Here is a 21955-nt window from a genome sequence, read left to right as displayed (position 1 = left end):
TTAGGGTAAACAGCTATCACACACATTTATCATAAACCAATTTATATATGTATATCATAAACCATTATATAAACCAACATATAGAACCAATTTATCTACACAGTTTTTATTAGTTTTGTATTAAAGTAGAAGCCTCCTCCAAACTAGGAGCGACGCACGACAAACAGGCTCAGTGACAAGCAGGATTCTGACCCTCAACTGTGAGAAATACTGATGTCCTCATTCCATAGGCGAGAGGGCTGAGGTTTGCTCACTGACGCCACAGCAAGAAGCACATTTTACTAAACTAAGCAAATATCTTCCCATCTAGTCCTGGAGCCACTGAGTGGATGCGTGGGGAATTTCATCTTTAATCCTAACTGCCACACGCCCGTGAAGCCACGCGTGTTCACGACCTGGTCTTCCACAGATGACAGGCAAATCACGGGGAAACCGATTCTTCAGCCGTGAAGTCTTTAGGAATGACTCAGATACTCTGAAAACTTGCATTAACTCTGGCCAGTAGATTAGCACTTGGTTAAATTCTCTAATTACTATAATTTCTTCACAGTCCTCGACCTCTCCCATAAACATTTTTCATCTAGAGGAGAAAGAAGCTGGTGATAGAATCTGTGAGCTGCTTCTGGTAACAGCGCAAGGGAGAGGCTACCGCCAGCAAGAAAGTCAAGTTGGAAAGGAGAAGGGGACGACGGGTGAGGAGCCGGACGGGGCTGTGGAAACCAGGCCTGTCCAAGGTCAAGGCACCCGGAGCCCTGGGCCCGGAGGTCAGTCACTGCCAGGGGAGGTGGATTTCTTTATCCATTCAAGGAGGAGGCAGGAGCAGGTGACCTGTAAGGTCTGTCCTAGTTCTCATCCCTCAGATTACATGATGCTACCAGAATGAAACTGAATGATTCACCTTCCCGTCTGGAAAGTCAGCAACAACGACAGTAACGTCAGACCTCCCCCAGCTCCACCCCTCACCTGCCACCACATCTGCCCGCACTGACAGCAGCACCACAAAGTTCCACGTGTTCAGAACCAGGTCTTGCTTCTTCTTTCCCCAGACCCGGCCTTCCCCTCGTGGGCAGCACCTCTCGTATCTGGGCCAGACATCTGACACTCATTCAGACACTTCCTGCCCAAGTGCCCAACCATCACCAGCCGAGTCCCATCGCTTCCCGACGGCAACGGGGTGCACTGTCCTTCCGCTCGGGCTCCACCGCGATAGTCCTGCCTCCAGTTCCATCCCTCTCGTACTGCTGAACCCCAAGCTGACCACCCGCCAACATCAAGCATTTCAATGGCCCCGCTGCCCTGCCTCTCCAGACGCTGTACCAGGGCTTCCCAAACCCGGCCCCCGCCTACCTTCCCAGACCCTTCCCAGCCGCCCGGCCCCTCCTCCGTCCTGCCCACCTGGCGCTGCAAGGCACTGCCGCGCCCAGAGCTCTGTGCTCGCCTCCGGCGTCAGGCCCCTCAGCCTTACTTATGCTGCTGCTCTGCCCGTCCTCCACCCTCACACCGCGACCCTCCTGCTGTCGGGGCATCACCCGCCTGCTGCACCTGTTCCCCCTGCTGAGGGCTTGCTTCCTTTCATGGATGTGGCCTTTCAGTTTGAGCTCCTCACGATGCCTGATACAGCTCTGCACGCACCACGATCATTCGGTGACGCTCCCTGGCTTAATTTCAGATCAGCACCGCTACAAGGGGATGTCACCCGGGTTAAGGTGTTACTGTGCTCCCATCAAGAGAGAGGAGTTACCGGGATCTGACAGAGCGTGGTGGCTACTGGGTGCTGATGGGGGTCGTCACAGAATGGAGGGACTAACATCTCGGGCACTTACTCAGGCACTCGGAGGCTGGTCTGACTTCCAACCGGTGGGCACAGTGGTGAGACGCCTCTGCTTTGATCAAAGGTGTCAACCCGATCGCTGTTTGTATTGCCTTAAGCAAATCAGCAGAACAGAATCTACCACTGCAGCTCCCTGTCCAGGAACAATCAGCGGTGCGTGGAGTACTCAAAGATTTGAATTTTCAAAAACTGGAATTCAAAGAAAACCCAGAGGTGGGTCACACAGCTCCCCTCAAACTTGGGCTAAGAAAACGGACATTCAGGGGAGGCAAGTCAGAGGAATGCAGCTCACACAGCTTGGATGATCTGTGTCCCCCGTTTTAATCAAATCAGGCCCCCGGAAGGCCGCACCCTGGAGCACACTGGTCTGTCCCGCTGCCCAATCACCTTTCTAACACCATGCCTGAATGCCCACTTTTGGCTTTTACCAAAATCACTCAGGCATCTGCTGTATGACTGCTGTGCAGACAGCACCTGGTGTTACTCGCAGGCCCGTATGGGAGCTGTCTCAATCCCAGTTTAGCAGAAGGAAAATTTGCCATCTCTGAGGAGCAGGCACACTTCCTCCTTAAAGGCAGAAGGGTTTGCTCCCTGTCTCGCTTGGAGCCACGGAGCCACGAGGCCACGACAGAAGCACCAAGAGGAAGGGGAATCTACATCCCCTTCTCTCCTTGGTCCTGAATTCGGCCTGCTTCTAGTTAATAACCTGCAAGTCACATCTTTTTCTGTAAGTTATCTCAAACCCTTTTTGAAAGGTGGAATGCAAACACATTATGGGAGATTTACACAGGCCTGAACTCTTAACTTGATGTAGGTTCCTTGGTAAGTATGACTATGAGCCATTTCAAAGAAGCATTTAAATAGACATCACAACCTAGTAGGGGAGTGGCAGCGGCAGCAGTCTCGGCAAAATGAGGGGAGAAAATCACACTTGCTACTCATCTATTACACACAGCCATGGACCAAGGTTTATGCCTTTAACAAATAATTTGATTAAAAAACGCAAATTCATGTGGCCCTGCGAAGAGTCCCCTGTCACACCAGATACCAATTTAGGTTCGACCAATAAGGTCACACCCACTCCTTCTGTCAGCGTACACGGAAGCTCAGTAGCTCTTTTGGGCGGCAGAGCGACCCGTGCTCCCGACGTGATGAACAGGAGGCTAAGACACAGGAGATTCGGGCATAACCGTAAGGGACGGCAGAGGGGGCTGAGGTCACGAACGAGAGGGAGGGAGGAAACTCAGCTTCGCTAGAGACACCCCCAGCTTCTTAGCCGTTAAACAGCCAAAGGTGATGGGCTGGCTCGTGTGGCCACTGTGGCACACTTTCGACAGCCGGGGGACAAATCTAAGGGCCACACAGCTGGGACTGAGATGCTCCTGGCAGCAGCAGTTACTTTTCCCCAAGGTTCCAGCAGACCACGGAATACGGTCTCCTGAGCACCACACGTGAGGAGGCGTCTCCTCGTGCCCCGTGAGGTACCTCCGGCTTCGATGCCATTTCCGCGGCCAGGGCAGAGAGAAAGCCACATCCTATGGGCCGGGGCCTGTTCCAGCTCTCGCTGTGAGCCAGGCTCCGCCAGGCATCCTCACGTCTTCCTCAGCTTCAGGACCCTGGGCGAGGCGGTCTGCGGAGGCCACACTTAGCAGAGGCGGGACGGCCCTCAGGTCACAGGGCAGCACGGGCCCCGCCTGGGTCTGAACCCAAGCGCTCCGGCTTCCGACACTGGCCTTCAGTCACCGCGTGGCACTGCCCAAGGGAACTCCAGCCTGGTCTGCGGGTTCCCACGGCCACCCCGCACCAACACCTGACCCTCCACGGAGCCAGAGAGAGGCGTTAGGGCATTTGATTCTCAAAAGAAGCCAGCTCTAACACTGGCTCGTCGGTTTCTACAATTCATGGATCTGCCCTCACATTTCACAGACCAACTCCGATCAAAAAACAAGCCAAAAAGTCTTCTCTAGGGCTCTACAAAACCACGAGAGAGGCCTACTCTCCCCGAGAAATGAAGACACAGAAACGTTCACACTGGCATTCTGACTAGAGTGACCATTCAGTGTCTTTTCTAACCTGACTCATTCATCCAGGTGACAGTGACTCCCTCCAAAGAAAATGCACTTGAATTTGAACACGGAGAAATTTCTTTACACTGTATCATGAATTTGCAGTGATGTGATGAATCAAATAAAAAGCCTCTTAAGTTTTTGATCCATCAGACATTATGAAATCAGAAAGAATTATTGCAGTGCTCTCCCTCAATGCTAGTCTTACGTTAAAAGTTCCCGCAAACCTCTGGGAAAGAAATTACTTAAAACATCCTTAACAATTATCCAAAACTTGGAGACGATTCTAAGTGCTACACTATTAACCACGTTCAAAAAGAATGTGTGTCCATATGATAACTAAGAATTCTACGTATGTTCCCATAAGTCAGGCTCTAACTCCTAGTAATACTGGCGGGCAATCACTCGCTCAAAAAAGTTTGTGTTTAAATGGAATTAGCTTTCTACTTATTACTTTAAATTATAGAAACAGTTCCAAAATCAACAGATGTTACGTTCATAAAAATAAACAGGAACAAGTAGAGAGACGCTTCGTGTTTGTCGTTATCTCGAGAAACCTGTTTAGTCTGAATTACTTTACTCATGTTTGTAAAAACACGTACTTTGGTTTGTTTTAAAGTTGTTTTTTAGAACAAGTTGAAAATAAGGTAAAAATAAAGGTCTGAATATGTAAGAGCCTTTACAAAACCAAAGAAAAAACTGTTGAATTCAGATGTTTAAGAGAAATTTAAAAAGCAACACAGAAACATTTAAATGAGAAAAAAAGCAGATAAAGTAAAAATAAAATGACTCCTCTGTAACATTTCTAAAGGATTATGACATTGTAAGTCATACGGAAATTGACTATTTTCAGTAAAGTGGAGAAAATGCTAATATATTCTGATGTATGTATTTCTAAAGAAACACCAAAGCACATAGGTTTGTACCAAAAATATGAGAAAGAAGAGGGTGCTGACAGGCACAGCCATCAGTGCAATCACCCAGCTTTGGGTCGAGTTCAGTCACGTGTAGGTGATGCCATCGGCTCCTCGGGCATCCCGGCACCAGATCACTAACACAGCCCTGCGCAGGACAGTGAAGGCCGGGCTGTCGGCACTGGTTCTGCTCCACCCCCACCTCAATCCCTCTGAGACCAGTTAGGTCAGGTCAGCTCCCAGGTGCACCCACTTTTCACCCACCCAAGGACGCACTTCAGCACCCACAGTGGGTCTGACACATTAAAGCACCCTACAGGTTGATGCTTCAGATGTTTACACAAAATGACGAGGCGCATCCAACCTGCACACCAAAGTGCCACCAGTGGCTGACTTGGGGTAGAGGGAAAGCGAGGAGGAAGCCCCCTGCATAGGCAGGAGGGGACGCCAGGTCTGCCTTCGCAGCTGAAGCTCATCCAGTGAGAACTGTGGGAGTCTGACAGAAAGTCACGTGGCTTACAGGAGCCCACCGGACGCGTGCGCTACAGGGTTCCGTTCCGGACTCACGTCTTCAAGGAGCGAGTCACTTCAGCAGCATAAGTGAACAGAGCGCCTGCTTACACATATTTTTAAACAAAAATGAAACATTTAAAGCCTAAGGATCTAATCTTACATGGCGACTTTAGGAAGGAAAATCCAATGTTATTAACAGAGTTTGAGATGACAGTGTTAACTTTAATAAATAATGGCACAGTTATATATTTAATATTATTAGATATCTCTTCCTACATTTTACAGTAAAATATTCTCATCTTACTTAGCACTGGGTTACATAATTATAAGAACTAGAAAAATATCTGTGGAAAGGTTTACCTCTAAACATCACTTGTGCCATAGGCCATAGAGTCCCTCATTTAAATATTCTTGGGCCAGGGTATTAGGAATAATCTTCCAACATCAATTTAAGTAACAATGATTAATTTCCAGTGAAAACTCCAGGAAATTTATATGGTTCTATTAAAATCTGTGAATCCAGCAACTGTAATATAGAACTATTTAGATGCTCAAGTGAATAAAAAGTTTTATAAACTAAGTTTAACTATAAAATATGCAAAAAAATCTGTAGCTGACACTTTCATCTTATTTTTTCTTCTTATTTACATAAAGTAGCTCTTTTATGAGCTAAAACAAAGGTCATGTTTTTTGTTACCGATTCAACTTTCTTAAAAAGCTTCTTTAAGCATACTCTGAATTTAAATATAAACAGAAATTACTTGTAAATGTTAGGTTGAAAAGCCAGTTATCATTTTTAAATCTTTCATTTAGTATTTTCCTTTCCCTAAGGGTAACCATCGGGAAAATAAAAGTATTAGTAAAATTACAACAAACTAACATTTTCGGTTAGCATGTTATGAATCAATGCACCTGGTGCCTTACTTGAATTATACGTAGTAGTCTGTGCATACTCTGGTATGTAAAATTCATTCCCACCCTTCTGCCAAGTTTCCCCACCCTTTCCCTTCAGGGGTACGTGGTCCCTAAGTCACAACCGGGCAGAAGGGGTTCCGAGCAGCTCTGACTGGCCCTGCCCGTGCACACGGCGCCCCAGGGAGGGAGAGCCCAGACGGCAGGCAGGGCAGGAGGCAGGAAGAGCCCAGGGGTCCTGGGGAGAAGGCACGGAGCCCCTCACACCGCCCCCTGGCGCGGCCCCTCTGCTCCAGCAGCACAAGCGGAGGGGTGTCCTGAGGGGCCACGCCCAGGAGTCTAGCATTTGCTCTGATGCTTCTGGGTCTCTGTCTGTTCATATGTAAAATGGGAACAATGCCATAGACCTTTTCTCTTTAACAGGAAAGTGTGGATATGAATGAAAGAAAATGGTGATTTCAGAAACTGAAAAAAATTCAGTATTCCAATTTTATTTAAAGCCATGTAAATATATTTAGACTCTATAATAACCAATAAATATCTGAAATCAGTTTAATTCAACTAAAATTTATTATTATTTTGTTATTCATATATATTCAAGCTTAGAAAGGATCAAATTTTTTAATCCTTGTATTTTAAATACACTGGAAGAATCAATACTTATCTAGTCTCAATAATACTGAAAATGCCATGTGAGGTGTCAGCCTATCACCAAGCAGTCTACAATAATAAGTGGTAAAGAGGATGTGGAGAAAAAGGAACCCTGCTATACTGCTGGTGGGAATGCAGTTTGGTGCAGCCACTATGGAGAACAGTATGGAGATTGCTCAAAAAACTAAAAATAGACTTATGATCCAGCAACCCCACTCTTGGGCAGATATCCAGAGGGAACTCAAATTTGAAAAGATACATGCACCCCAATGTTCACAGCAGCACCATTTATAATAGCCAAGACATGGAAGCAACCTAAATGTCCAGTGGCAGATGAATGGATAAAGATGTCACATATATATATATAATATATATACATGCAAATGGAATACTACTCAGCCATAAAAAGAATAAAATAATGCCATTTGCAGCAACATGGATGGATCTAGAGGATATTATACTTAATGAAGTAAGTCAGACAAAGAAAGACAAATATTATATGATATCACTTATACACGGAATTTAAAAAACAATACCAATGAATCTATATACAGAACACAAACAGACTCACAGAGAGAAACAAACTTACGGTTACCAAAGGGGAAAGGGAGGAAGGGATAAATTAGGAATATGGGATTAACAGATAAAAACTACTATGCATAAATTAGATAACCAACAAAGACTCACTGTGTAGCACAGGGAGCTATATTCAGTATCTTGTAATAACCTATAATGAAAAATAATCTGAAAAATATATACCTGAATCACTTTGCTGTACAACTGAAACACAACGTTATAAATCAACTATACTTTGATTGGAAAAAAAAAAATGGAAATGCTGCTGGAATTCTTACGCATTTGAGTGAAGCGGCTGGGAAGACAGCGGCCATTCCTAGAAAGGCTGAAAGGGACAGAAAACCCTCCTCTCCTGCCTTCCATTTCTCTAACTTAAAAAAAGATTAAAAAAAAGAGGCGGCATTATGATATTGTCTAAGAAAGGGATAAAAAGCAATGGAGGCAATAAAGTGAAAAAAAGATACTATCATTTAATAAAGTAAAAAAAAAAAAGATGGTCATTTTGGAAGTTAAAGTTTCTAAGATTTCATCCATTCTCCATTAGTTCTTTGGATGTGACCATTTAGGTAGTTATTTTAAAGGACAACTGTATATTTTCTTAGATTCTCCTGAGATAGCCTTGATAACATTTTCAACAGTGAACATGCCTAATTCTACTCCAGCATCTCCCAAAGTCACTCCCAAAGTGACTACTCCAGCATCTCCCAAAGAAATTAAACACTGAAGCTGGAGGGAAAACATCCACTTGTCTTCCTTCCTAGTGGATGGATGCTGGACACCCGATACGATGCTGCCTGCTCGTAAGCATGAGCAAGATCACACAGCAGGTAACCTTGTTAAGAGAAATCATCATCGCTGACCTGCCTTTCGAGTACTTTCCTGCCTCACTAGGTAGAGTTCTTTGAGAACATTCTCTCATTCAGTTGACATTTATTGTTTCATTCTTTTTTCCATTTATTCCTTTAATCTCACTCCCTCATTCCCTCAACTGGTAGATCAATCAATCAATGAATTACTCCCTAAACCTCCTTTAACGCGCCAGGCCCCAGAGACACACAGACAAAAGGCAGCTACCGCTCCTCGGGACAGGAGGGGACGGTCCCGAGGGGCCCCGCGTGGGAGAAGGCGCGGTGTGTGGGCAGCGGAGAACTAGGCAGCTGGACAAAGGAAGGGACGGGCCACGCGCAGCAGCACGGGTGGATGTGGAGCGATTATACTTAGCGAGGCGAGTCAGACGGGGAAAGACAAAAGTCCCCTTCTCTGTGGACTCTAAAGCAAATGCGAATATAACAAAAAAGAAGCAGACTGCAGATACAGAGAACAAGCTAGTGGTCTCCAGTGGGGAGAGGGTGGTGGGGAGGGGCAGGGGAGGGACAGGGGATTCAGAGGTATAAACTTCTATGTACCAAACAGACAAGCTGTAAGGATATACTGTACAGCACAGGGAGTGTAGCCAATATTTTATGATATTTATAAATTGAGTATGACCTTTAAAAATTGTGAATCACTATGTTGTACACCTGAGACGCATCTAATACTGTAAATCCACTACACCTCAATTAAAAAAAGGAACAAATACACTACAGTGTGATCGCCAAGGGAGGAGGGTAACTTCATGCACGAGGTGAAGTCCATGCTTTGTTTTAAAGAGAGTAAGTCCGCCTGATAAAGAACAAGGAGAGGGGGCATTTCAAAATGAAGAGATGGCATCCATAAAAAGATGGTAATTCACGGACCTTCCGGTAGAGCCTGCGTGGGTGGAGCTGGAGGAGAGGAGAGTGCGCTGGGACCCGCACGTCTGGAGGGGTCAGCCCGCGCCAGGGCACGAGGGCCCTCGGGGATCTGCACTCCTTGTACACGGTAAGTGCTCAGTAAATGCCCGCTTCACTGATGCCAATTTCTTTATCACAACAATACCGAGTTTGGTTAAACCCGAGAGCCGCTGCAGGGGCGATGTGCGTCTTTTCAATCCCATGCTTTTATTAAGTCTAATAATTCCCTACTGAGACATGGATGAGATCATTACTAGAAAAGGAAAGAATATTGAACACTAGAAGTCTTAAATAAAAGTATTTTAGCAAGCTATAAAACACACACCCCTAATACCACTCGTGTGTGGCTGAGGTGTCTTGTCTGGAATCCTCATCAGCTGAACATCATGACAACAAGCGTGAGTCAAAGGAAAGCTCTGACATACAAGTTTATTTTTCCCAAGGACGCTATTTCTCAGTTTTTGGTTTTTGATGCTTAAGTGTATCAATGTCTTAGATTATAAGAAATTTTAAAATCCCCAACTTTTAAACTCTGAGTTCCAAAGGCAATGACTGTCTCTAGAACGGATCCTGCAGGTTCTCAGGAATCCTGAGGCCGAGGCTGACTGGCAAGAACAGTTTTCATTCTGTGCATCCACTCTGGTCAGTAGCCTTAAATACTGAGCAGCAGCTAAATCAATTTGGTGAGCTTTTAAATAGACATTTGGTGGGAAATTAATCTGCTTAAAATTTTTAGTTTTCAAACAGATTCAGAGTCCATTATCATTTGAGTTATAAAATTGACACCTAATGAATTGGTCTTTTAATTAAAAGTTTACTGTTTAAAAATTTTATACTTCACTCTTTATTGTTTCCTAAATTTTGCCACACTGAAAAACCAAATGGTGATTTGGACTTTAAGAAGATCTAAAAAGCTTACTATATAAAGGAATATTTAGGGTGCCGTTAAAGCATGGCAGCATGAAATCTGTTCAGGTTTTTTGCTGCCATATATTCTGGGTAATTATTTTCCAAACAAACTGAGTTCCTACTTAAGGAGAGAAAATATTTATTAGCACATCTGCATTTCAAAGCTCCTGTTCTGAGAACTTTTCTACATAACTGAACAGATTAAAGTAAGATCATTAGTCTGTATTTTTTGAATCTCATTTCTTCAGTAAGAATTAGTTTCCTTGTTTACCTACATAGTGCAGCTCTCTATTTATCTCGGCATAACAGCAGATTTTCACCCACGTGAGGGACCGTACTATCTTTTTTGGAAAGTACATCATATAATGTGTTTTGCTTTATATCTCTTTTCTAAACTGGTAACTATACAGAGTGAAGTAAAAAGTGGAATCTATTTTCCTTTCCTGGCTGTAAGACCTTCTTCTATCTGGGCCAGACTTTGATATTTGCCCCTTGGCTGAGAATCCGCAAATCCAACTTCACACTTAGCTGCAGCGAAGTAGCCCTGCAGGCAGGCCGACTTCAACGAGCCACTAGTGGTATCATCATTAAAATCCTGCTGAAGGTCACCATGGTAACCGCCTGCTGAGGCTTCACTGCTGCACCCAGCATCCCCTCATCAGCTACCATGTGAAATGCAAATCCAGACAGTCTGAAAATTAGTCAAGAAGAATAGGGGATGAGGATGCAGATACGTGAAATATTCATGTGCTTCGTGGAAAAGAGCAGACAGCATGAATGACACAACAAAGAGCGGCCGGGCAGCCCCGCCATCCTGCGGCACCGCTGCTCACCCTCTGGTCTCCGGGCCCAGGGTTCTGAAGGTGGTTTTGTGAAACACCATGTTTATATTCTACACCCCAAACAGTAATTAAAAATGGGTAACATAATAGCATTAACATCAAATAAAGATGAGACTTCCAAATTACCATCCCTGCCTTGTAAGAGTTTATTCTAATTACCTGAAGACAAATGCTATGAAACAAAAAAACCAAGCATCGTTGATTATCAGTATCAAAACTACTAGAAAAAAGGTACTTTTAATGTCCTCAGGCCACAAGTGCTTCACAGACATAAAGACTCTTCACTTACCACTCACGCTGCACGACTCAGGCTTCCTCACACAGAACTACAGCCAACCGTATTTATTTCAGAATAGAAACAGCGACAAGACTGCCTAAAAGGTGAACATCGTACTTGTTTTCATATTTTTTCCTACTCTTTTCCATTTTCCTTGGGCAAAAACTCTGTTGCTCATGAGAAGGTGAGATGCCCTAACTCAAAACGGTGTTTCCGCTGGGCGGGTCCCCAGTGAGCTTTTCAGAGTTACGTGAACACATCTAGTTAACCTGGAACACTGCTATTCTGTGTATCTCCTTCTGAAATATCGGTAAAATCACGATGCATTAGGCAAGAACGGGAGATGTTTCGTCCAACGAAAAACCGGATGTTGGGTGGAGCCCAGCCACTCATTTCAGTGGGCTGCCAAAGCGAGCAAGGGTCCAGGCTCAGATCTGAATAAGGTGAAGTCTTCTAAAATTGTCAATCCCATCCAACACACTTTTTACCACGTTTACCATGACAGCCTCAAACACTTCCCACAGAAGCTGACTGCAGCAGTGAGGGGGTGACGGGGCAGGTCTTGTAAGAGGACGGAGGATAAAGCTGAAGGAACAAGGTTGAGGGACAAGGAGTTCAGAGATGTTTGTTTCAATTTGGGGAAAACAGGGGCAGGAGGGAAGTTCTGCCAGAAAGAAAGTCCTACTGTGTGTCGGTCTGAGACTGTGAGGGTAGGAGCGGATGCCGGATGTGCTGATGAACTGGGGCCTGGGCCTGAGTCCCGCCCTCGGCCGTGTTCCTGTGCTCTGAAGGCAGCCACTGTGCCCATCACACCCAGGATGTGGCCAGCCTCACACCGCACGCTGGGTTATGGTCCACTCCCCATGATGAAGCACGGAGTCCGCTCTTTGAACAGCAAGCCTCCCTCCACGAGAATGAAACAGAGTGGAAGTGCTCTGTACTTCATCACCCGTATTACTGGAAAAGGAAAATTTCTTAGCAGAATGCAAACGTCAGCAAAATGAACGACAAACGTACACCCGGAATGGAAAGTGACTTACTTCCTCTGAATAGTGATCTGAGGGAAGAGGCGGGTAGTCACACTGCTCTATCTTCTTACACAGCGAGTACAGATTCATTTTGTCACCGTAGAACGGACTCTGGAGCGCAGCCATCTGTAAAATGCTCCCAGTGAAACTGATATAGTTACAGGTTAGCTTTACAGGTGATCTCATCAAGACTCTTACACTGGGGTAGCAAGCAAGTACAAAGACTTTAAATGAAGCTATCCAGGCATTTTGATTTTAACCAAAATCCTTTGCAGAGGATTATTTAGTAAGTCCTAGAAATCTTACTTCAATTTTTGGTTATTATTTTCAACATTTAAACTTCCCTAAAAGGGAGAAATGATTAGCATATAATTATTCATATATATATATGTATATGCCACATAAAACAGCATTAAGAAAAAGAACATAAAATAACTTAAAACTCTTTGTAAATATAATGCCATAAAAACAGCTAATTTATTTCATGACTCAACAGGCATCAATGGTCTACATCAAGCAGATAGTGGTCAAAATACAACAAAAATGAAACTTAAGTTAAAACTGAATTACCATCTAGCAATGCTTTAGGACCAGAATGCACAGCATTTTAGGTCGCACGATAGTTTCCATTTGCAGGGAAAGGTTATTTTGAGTGAAAAAAAAAGTCTCCTCAATCTGAATGTCGTAACTGATCCTCAAGCAGTTCATAGAGCATGAGGACTCCTCTCCTCTGACGGGGTCGCAGAAGCACGAACTGTGCGCCAAGGTTTTACAAGTCATGGCCGCTACTTGGAGGCGCATCCAAATGAGATTTTTACGCAGAAAAAAACGACTCAAAGGATGAACCAATTTAAAAAGGACATTATTGAATTTAACTTTAAGACCAGGTTCTAACCTGACATTTAAAGTGCGAGCAAGGACTGTAGGAAGCCGGGTTACAAACTAAAAATTCAATTTAAAATGTTAGCCTCCTGTTCGAACCTTCTGAATCTCTGAACTGCGGCAGCCAGGATACCGCACAGAGCGCAGGGCTGCCCCAAGTCAGTCACCCTTTTCTACATGTGCTAATAAGTCTGATTTTGGAAGGACAATGTGTACAGCCCCAGACAGGCCGCGCGCGTGTGAAACACGCTGGCCGTGCTGTGCTCCGCAGCGGGCGTCGGCAGCAGGGACGAGACCAGCTGAAAACGCTCTCATCTGTCTGGCAGCTCCCGCCTGGGCTTAACTCCTTCCCGGCCTGGACGGCGAGCTGGCCCCGCAGGGGACGCACCTCGCACCAACTGCCTCAGGACCAGGTGCTCCCCACGAAGAGAAAAGGGCAAAAAACAGTGTCAATGTCCCTAAACATACAAAGCACTCCATCTGCAAGGAAATTTCTAGAAGAGAAGCTCCAATGATGATGACCATGGCTTTTTGCTTTTTTTTTTTTTTTTTGGTTAAAATGGGAGGACACTTTAGGATGAAATAGGATCTTTAAAATGCCACCCTGAAATATAGGCTGTGTATGTAAATGACAGTCTCCATGTTTGCAGAAACCCTAAATAAACGTGCGTATATTCATTATCGTGTGCCAGGAGTTCATTACAGCACTTTTGTCTCAATACTGCAGAGCGTTAAAAAAAAATCCGAACATCCCCTAAGGAGTTAAACAGGAATAGTATATTTTCATGCATCTCCTGCTTTGACAGATGAAAAATGTCAACTGTCCTGTTTTTATTTTCAAGCTTTTGCACTATTCATCTGGTTCATTAGTGCATCTCGACGCTGCCCCTGACAGCTGCTCGCCCTCTCCTCCCAGCAGCTGAATTTTTCAGGCTAATTTGATCCTCCACACTGAGACGATCGCTAGAATGATTGACTTGCTCCCTGACCTCCAGGGTCCGACTCTCCTGATTAGTATTCTGGGGGTGTCGGAGGGACGAAAGCCCACTGTCTGTCTTCGGGGCTGGTGGCAGCTCTCTTTTTTTTTGAACTGTAAGCCACCAACCTACAACCCTGGAAGGATGCAATTGCTGCACTGAACAATAAAGGAAATGTGTAAAACCTACTTTTCCATGTAAAGGTCCGTGTAGCCAAAGCACAGCATCTTGATTTTAATTAGTAAAGTCTACTTTGTTGCATATCAATTAAAACTGTACTGTTAGGTTTTTTTTTTTTTTTTGAGGTTTCAGGAATATTTGAAAGTCTAATTTTCTGAGTTAAAAATACGTTTTCAAAAAGGGCTTCCCACTCTTCCGTTGTTAGCAGTAAATTCTTAGTGGGATACAATATAAAATACCTATGTGACGCTGTGGCCAGTTTTTTAAAGCTAAATTACTGGGCATTTTTATTAATATTATACTAAGACATAACCAGAAGGAGATACAACAACGAGGTAAATTAAAGCTTTAGACAGTCAATTGTTTAAAGCTAAATTACTGAGTATTTTGATTAACATTATACTAAAACATAACTGGAAGGAGACATAACATCGAGGTAAATTAAATCCTGAGAAAAATTCTAGTTCTTCCAAATGACTTGCATGGAGGAACTGTAAAAATGCATTGAGATGAAAACTAATATTAACATGTTAAATATTTTTAACTCAAAGTCATCCACAACACATAAAATGCATGAATGTAGGCATGTCCAAAGAAATAATTTTTATTTTGGTGATCATTTTAAGTATACACAGAAATGGGACACTGCTTCTCAAAAGCAAATTCAGAATGTGAAGAGTTATTTCAGTTCTGACATGGGAGTCTCTTGGTCCTAAGAATTATGCAAACTTCCCCCAAAACACTATTTCTTCAACTGAACTTTTTTTAATTGACAAATTTGATCTCGCTAGTGGAAACCAATGTGCTGCTCACTTGTAGGTGTTTAAAGGGAAGATGTTGGTTTGACAATATTAGACTATGGCCTGAAGGGGTCTAAGGTTACCTAAACAGATACAAAATATTTTAAATGTACAAAGTGACTTTTAAACATTATAGTAACTTAATCAAATCAGTTCAACACTGTACCAAATTATCAACAGAATATAATATAGTGAGCATAAATCTCTTTTAATCTCGTGTGCATACATACAAACGTGTATTTTGTTATATCACTAATTCATAACTTTTCTTAATAAAAATTATACTAGGGATGTTGTTTAAGAACACTTAAAAAAATCCTTTCTTTTTAAGTGGCCATTAGTTACTTTAGTAGGAAGAACAAAATAAACAATCTCAGATTCCTTAAATTAAGGAAATTTGAACCTGCAATCAGTAAAACAATAATTAAAGACTATGATATACATTTTAAAAAACCCTCTGTACTCGTGGAAAAATGAAAATAGATGATCTCATCGTGCGTTTCACTGAAGTCAAGCAGACAAGGAAAACAAAGCGCAGAGCAAGGGGTACAACGGTCCCCTCCTGTCCACTTCAGACTTCCTCTGCATACATTAAACTGTGAAAATGATTCCATGTATTATTTTCCTTCACTTTATTTTATTAAAAGAGTTACTGAGAAGTAGGCTAATTTTCAGTTAACAGCTTTGACCAAAAGCCTACATTCCTAGGAAAATTACCATTCGATTAAAGAATAAAATTACAGAAGTCACTAGCTCGCATGTTGTCTGACACCACTGCTCTGTAACATGACCATAAAAGGTGCTCAGCACAGGCCTCTCCTTACCCAAATCACAGCGCTGCAGTATCTGCTAGAGGATCTCCCTACACAATTCTATCTTCCTCTGATACATTATCACCAGCAGAACAGGTGAGAGAGAGAATTTCACTGAGCTTTACCCACACAAATTGTTACTCACGGAAACTAAGTGAAAACCGAGAAGAATTATCTGTTTACAAACTATCCTTAAAGCTGAACTACTCTATGTAAAAGTGAAAAAAAAACTGATAAAGGTATTTACTATGCTTTCATATTTTAAATTCCATTATACCTTTCCTGCTACACATGGCATTTTTTTTAAATACATGTATATTTTTATAAATAAGATTATGCAGAAAACATTAACATAACATTTAAACAATAAAACTCATCAAAAGGAAACAGTCGAGAATACATTACAGGAAGCAAATGCAGAAATGCGTAGTTACTATATTGCCTCAGAGAAACAGTTACGAAGTCAGTGAATGAACTCTTCATAAGTAAAAAGCTAATTCATCATAATTAAAAAGCTTAAACATCATCCAGAAAAAACCAAGTGTGTGCTAAAAGGACGGGGGAACGTAGCCCAGCACGTACAGTCACCGCCCTGAACGGGCCCCGCCAGCACTACCCACCTCGTACAGCAGACAGCCCAGGGACCAGATGTCGGACTTGAAGTTGTACCCATTCTCATGTATCCTCTCTGGAGACATGTAATAAGGTGTCCCCACTGCAAAAAACAAACCAAAGGAAACAGGAGGAGTAAAAAAATGAAGCTGCAGCTGTGATAAGAAATTGCATACAAAACCCTCGATTAACAAATGTCATCAAAACAATGCATTAGGATCAGAAGACTGTTTTGGGGGAATACGCAAAACTTCAAAATTTCCTCTTTACTCCGTGACCCTAAACCAGCATATTACATCTATCCCCACATTAAAAAAGGGTGCGGAGGGTTAAACTTTATTTCCTTTTGATCAATTCGGGGAGAATTGAGGGAACACAACTAAAGAAAAAAAAAATAAAAGGAATTCTAACAAGAAAACCTACTGAATGATTCACATTGGTTTCATTTCTTAATTTTTTAAAACATGGCTTGCATATCCCAAATAATTAAGCATGACAATATAGTAACTTATTTAAAAATAAGTATTAATACATAACAATTGGGTGGCGTGTATATAAATAAATTATTAACTTTTACAGAAACATCCCTTAGAACATGGCTGTGACTCTTGTGATTAGAAACGATAAAATCATTAGCCTTCAATACTTCACTTACTCCCACTTTAGAGACGATAAAACAGACTTTTGCACATCAGAGGTTTATATAATAACATGTATGAAAGGGCACGGCCATCTCTAGAAAAATGAGGCTCTTACCACTGAGACCTGCACAGAGAGACACCCTGGATAATTTTTGGTCTTGTTTGCTTTGATGTGTGAATACTTTTTCCTCTTTTTTAACTGACCATTTTAGAAAATGCTAACATAATGTGGTAAGTGCTGATACAATACATTAATATGTATTAAGTATGTTAAAATAAATAAGACATATACATTATATGTTGAAGTCAACATTTAGTTGACTTTCAAAGTGAATATCTTTAATTTCAAACTTGGATGGCTGTTATTTCACTGTTATTAGCCTAAAGCTTTTTGCTAAACAGAAATTAAAGTTTGAGAACAATATTCAGAAATTTTACTTGCTTGAGGCAACAGCTACCAAAACTAGGCTGCTAGTCACAGGGAAAAGCACACTTTTCATTTTCTATTATTTTCCAAGAACCCCCTGGGTGTTTACAGTAAATCTTAATGAGACTGTAACTCAGGATGCTGCACCGGGCTGTCTGCTCAGAGGCAACAGGAAGAGGCACGCCAACCAGCACAGCAGCATCCTCCGAGGCAGGGGTCTCCCTTCCAAAAGAACGAACTTACAACCCAACGGCTGCCCGTGGAATGTGCACGGGGCTAAAAGCTGAACCATCATGAACCATCTACTCACAAGAAATCCTGCCTATCCTGGAACCCATTCTTGCTAATAACGATGGTCCTATCAGAGCGGATGAAGGGAGGTATGTGTGAAAGTGAAGAAGTGGAAAAGTATGTGAAAAGGCGGATAAAGGGGATTTAAGTAAAGCGTGGAGTATTCGGATAGGACGTTAATGAGACAAACTTGAAGAAATAAATAATGTAACTGCAGCAGCTCCTCTGAAGACAAAGGAGTCAATTTGCCAACTTCTCTCAGGGTGAGAAAGGCCAAGAAACTTTTAGAAACAGCTGGGTTTAAAGAATCTGCATGATTACCAGGTCAGACAAGCACAGCCCCCCGACCCCGGGAGGCGCGAGCCCTCTCACGTGCGGGTCTCCCGGCGGCACGGATTATTGGGAGTACTGAAGGCGCTCTCAGCCGGAGAGCAGGGCTCTGCACTGGCTCCTGGTTTCAGGACATAAAGCCAGCGACTGGCAGTGAGGGATGTGCAGAGAGCGGCTTCGCGGATTCCACAGGGGGCAGCTGAAAACACTGAGGCTTGAAGGTTCAGAGTTTACCAAAAGCAAAGGTAATTTTAACCAGTAGCTCTGGGAAACCTGCTGATACACTAGGGGTTTGATGTGAGTGTGAAAGATTGATGATAGGGAAAAAGAAGAACATTTTACAGAGATTAGCCCTAGCATCGCACCTTAACTGCCACAGGAACCCGACTGGCTGCCGCCGCCCGCAAGCAAAGGAGCCAGAGAAACAGGATGATGAGGAATCCACCAAACTAAACTTAAACGTGAAAAATTCAGTGTACAAAAGGGCCTCCTGTAGAAGCTGGAGGTCAGGACAGAAAGTTACTGAGTTAACTGCCGCTTTCAACGCACGCGCTGGTTCTGCTTCATATTATAAACAACAAACGTCTTTATGCTAAATATGTGTTTCAGTACTTAAATTATGTATACCTCGCATATATATTAAAATGTAAATCTGAGTACGCTACTCACCTCATTGACCGACACGTGTCCAGGAGTCACCATGTGGGAGAGGAGAAAGTGTGCGTCCTGCACTGCGATTACTGATCGGGCATGGAGGGTCCCGCTGCCACCCCCCGCCCCCCGAAGTGCGCCTCCGTCAGGACACGGCTGGGCCCTGACTGACACCGAGCACAGGCTGAGCCCCTCCCGGCCGGGCCCATCCTGTCCCCTCTCTACCAGCAGAGCCCGCAAAGTTTAAATGCTCAGGAAAATGTGAGACACATTTAAAAGCAGTGATACGTGTTCCACATTTCAAACTTAATGAGTATATAATTATTTCCTAAAAATCTTTTTTTTTTTTTAATTCATGACATCTGTGTCTGTTATCGCTGCTGCCTCAAGGATGCTGTGATTCCTTTTAACAGCTGTACCAGAAAAGGGAGAGCTGTGGAGTGACCCGATCAGACACAAAACTGATCACGCCAGTTGCTATGCGCTGAGGAGCTCAGGACCGCGGGGCGCGTGATTCTGCTAATGTTTCAAGATTTGGGGCTGCAGGTAAAATAGGAATATATTTTACTACAGTAGATACTTCTGTCATTTTAACCTCCTGACATGAATAAAAGTGAGTAACATAAAAACCAGAGAGAGGCTGATACTAGGGGAAAACTGTTAACAACTGAAAATGCTACCTGATCTTTCTTTAAAATATAAGACAGTCATTCAAATACCAAAAAAATTTTCATCACATTAACAGACTCACTCTAGCTCTACGAGAAATGTTTTACACGAGATGTACTCTATTAACAATGAATGCATTCCAAAATTTATCCTGAACAAAAGGAAGACTGGTTTTTGCAAGTTCTACAATGTGTGTAAGAGAGCCAAAAAATTCTGGTAACCAGAACAACTTACATACAGACTTCTCCCTATAGTTTAGGTAAACAATTAGGACTGCAATTTCTGCAAAGACTTGAATGAGAACAAAAACAGAATAACTGAAGCATCTTTTTCTATGGTTAGACATGGCTTGCTATTTTTGTTTTGTTTTGTTTCTTAAGGAAGGAAGGAAGGGCAAAAATTGGTCAAAGGTCAGGAAGCCCCTTTCACATCTTACCTTCCCACCAGCTACGAGGACCATTTAACTTCTATTCCCTTTCCTCATCTGTAAGATGCGGTGGTGCGATCATTTCTAAGATCTCTCTGCCCTAAAATTTGAAAGCCCTACAGATGCCCACATGGAAAGTAAAATGGAAAAAAGTAATATAGTTCCTGTTTTAAACCTGGGACAGATGAATAAAATGTTTTAAGTCAGAGGGTACCAACAAGCAAATTTAGTTTAGCAAATGTTGCTTCTTTCCCTTAGAACAAACTACAGAAAAGAAAGCTTTGAACGCTCCTTATTGAGAAAGCTGAAAGGACCTCATTTATTTTAAAACTCAGTTTCATTAAAAAAAAGAAACACACAGACACACACACACACACAACTTCAGGGAACAGGAATTCATTTTCATCCTTTCCTCATACTCTTAAGTCAGCCCAGAAATTATGTCAGAGACTAACAGAGAGAGGCCAAGTTTACTTAATTGAAAGGAGTGTTATCTAAGGTCGATATGGAATGGCTGAGTGGTAGATCAATATGTCTTCCATGAAAGACATTTATTAAGTACATTTTTCTTTGTTTAAGTGTAACTGCTAACATGTAAACCCCAGGAAACGTCGCCGACCCTGCTACTCTGACCCGGGCCTGGGCTCGGTGTGCTACTCGCGCTGTCCTGCTGACCCTGCGCCCGCGCTGAGCAGGCCCGTCCCAGGGGCACACCGCCAGGGTGCTGGGGGGCAGGCGTAGACAGGGTGAGCCCCGTCCCCCTGGGGCTAGTGAAACGGGCACTGTGGTGAGATAGCTCTTATTCTCTTTGGAGAGGAGGCATAAGGAAGTCAGGAAACTTGCCAAAGATCACAAAACTAGTAAGGTGTGGACCTAGAGTTCAGAGCAGGGAGTTCTGGCCCTTGTATTTAGCAGACATTTATTTCATTAAATGTGGCCACTGTGAAATAGGACGGGAAAAAAGAAACCTGTGTCTTTCCAAATTAAGAGGCAGAGAACTCTTCCAGAAGTCCCGATGTACAGAAGAAAGGCTGGGAGTGGGGTCAGGGCCCCACGGACAACATGTAAAAATCATGCCACGCTGCAGCCACTCGGCTTTAAATACATACTTGTTGTGGTAGTCGAGAGGTTAAATGTGCAGAGTTTACAATTAGATAATAGCTTCTTCCCAGAATGATTATTTAAGTCAAGAAAGGACTGAAAGTTAAAAATAAATCAGCAAAAGCGGCTGTTAATACTGACCAGACATACGCTGCCTTCCTGGCTCCAGACCAGGCTGAGCCCTGCAGGGGCACCAGCCCGAGGAAGCCCCACAGAGAAGTACTGGGGAAGGAGTGGGAAAACCAGTGTGTGACCGCAGGTGGCACCGGGCTCCAAACATCAAACTGTTTTAAGGCGTGGTTCAAGAACACTAATTTTCCAAGTTGCAATCCGAGGATACAGCACACTTGGAAGTGGTGTGGGGAACACGGATCGTGCCCTCGGGAGAGCCAAGTGTGAAAGCTCTGATGCTGGTCCGCACGGCGGCCGTGGGGGCGCTCCGCCGGCCGTGCCAGGAAACCCGAGGGCCACCGTCTCACCGTGAGGGGGAGAGAGGAGGCAAACAACCCTACAACGGAAACAAGAACAGCAGCACCATTTCCCCCCCAAAGGGGCTTCAGACCCCGCCCAGCACAAGGGCGGCGTGAGAACGCGCCGGCCAGCTCCGTGTAAAACCTACTCCATCCGCCGCAGCAATGACTACACTCACACGCAAAAGGAAAACTCCATCTCTGCTCTTCGGGGAGACGTTATGAAAGCCAGTAAAATGCCACAGTAGAATGTGATTAAGCTGGGTTTTTTTTTCTTTTTACTAGAGTAAGCAGTCAGACAGGAAACATTTTACTGTATATAATAAATGCAACTTTGGTGCACACAGACTTGCCTGAACAGCAGGTAACTGCCCCGAAGCACACACAGACACCG

General features: G+C 43.5%; 1 protein-coding gene across 9 annotated transcripts in view; it reads right to left on the bottom strand.

The window, feature by feature from the left end:
* NEK7 (NIMA related kinase 7) overlaps nt 1-21955 on the bottom strand; it is a 129818-nt gene that overhangs the window by 10117 nt on the left and 97746 nt on the right. For 7 of the 9 annotated variants that reach the window (XM_032466814.1, XM_032466818.1, XM_032466817.1 and 4 more), the window contains 2 exons: nt 16563-16657; nt 12304-12417 (listed from right to left, as the gene is read on the bottom strand). In XM_032466814.1, coding sequence (XP_032322705.1) covers nt 12304-12417; nt 16563-16657 — 209 coding nt within the window. Of the gene's footprint in view, nt 1-11313; nt 12221-12303; nt 12418-14434; nt 15727-16562; nt 16658-21955 lie in introns of those variants that run through there. The other 2 variants (XM_032466816.1, XM_032466815.1) reach the window with 2 other exon arrangements.

This window comes from Camelus ferus, chromosome 23, assembly GCF_009834535.1.
Source record: "Camelus ferus isolate YT-003-E chromosome 23, BCGSAC_Cfer_1.0, whole genome shotgun sequence".
Classification (NCBI taxonomy): Eukaryota; Metazoa; Chordata; class Mammalia; order Artiodactyla; family Camelidae; genus Camelus; species Camelus ferus.
This window is presented reverse-complemented; position numbering and strand designations above follow the sequence as displayed.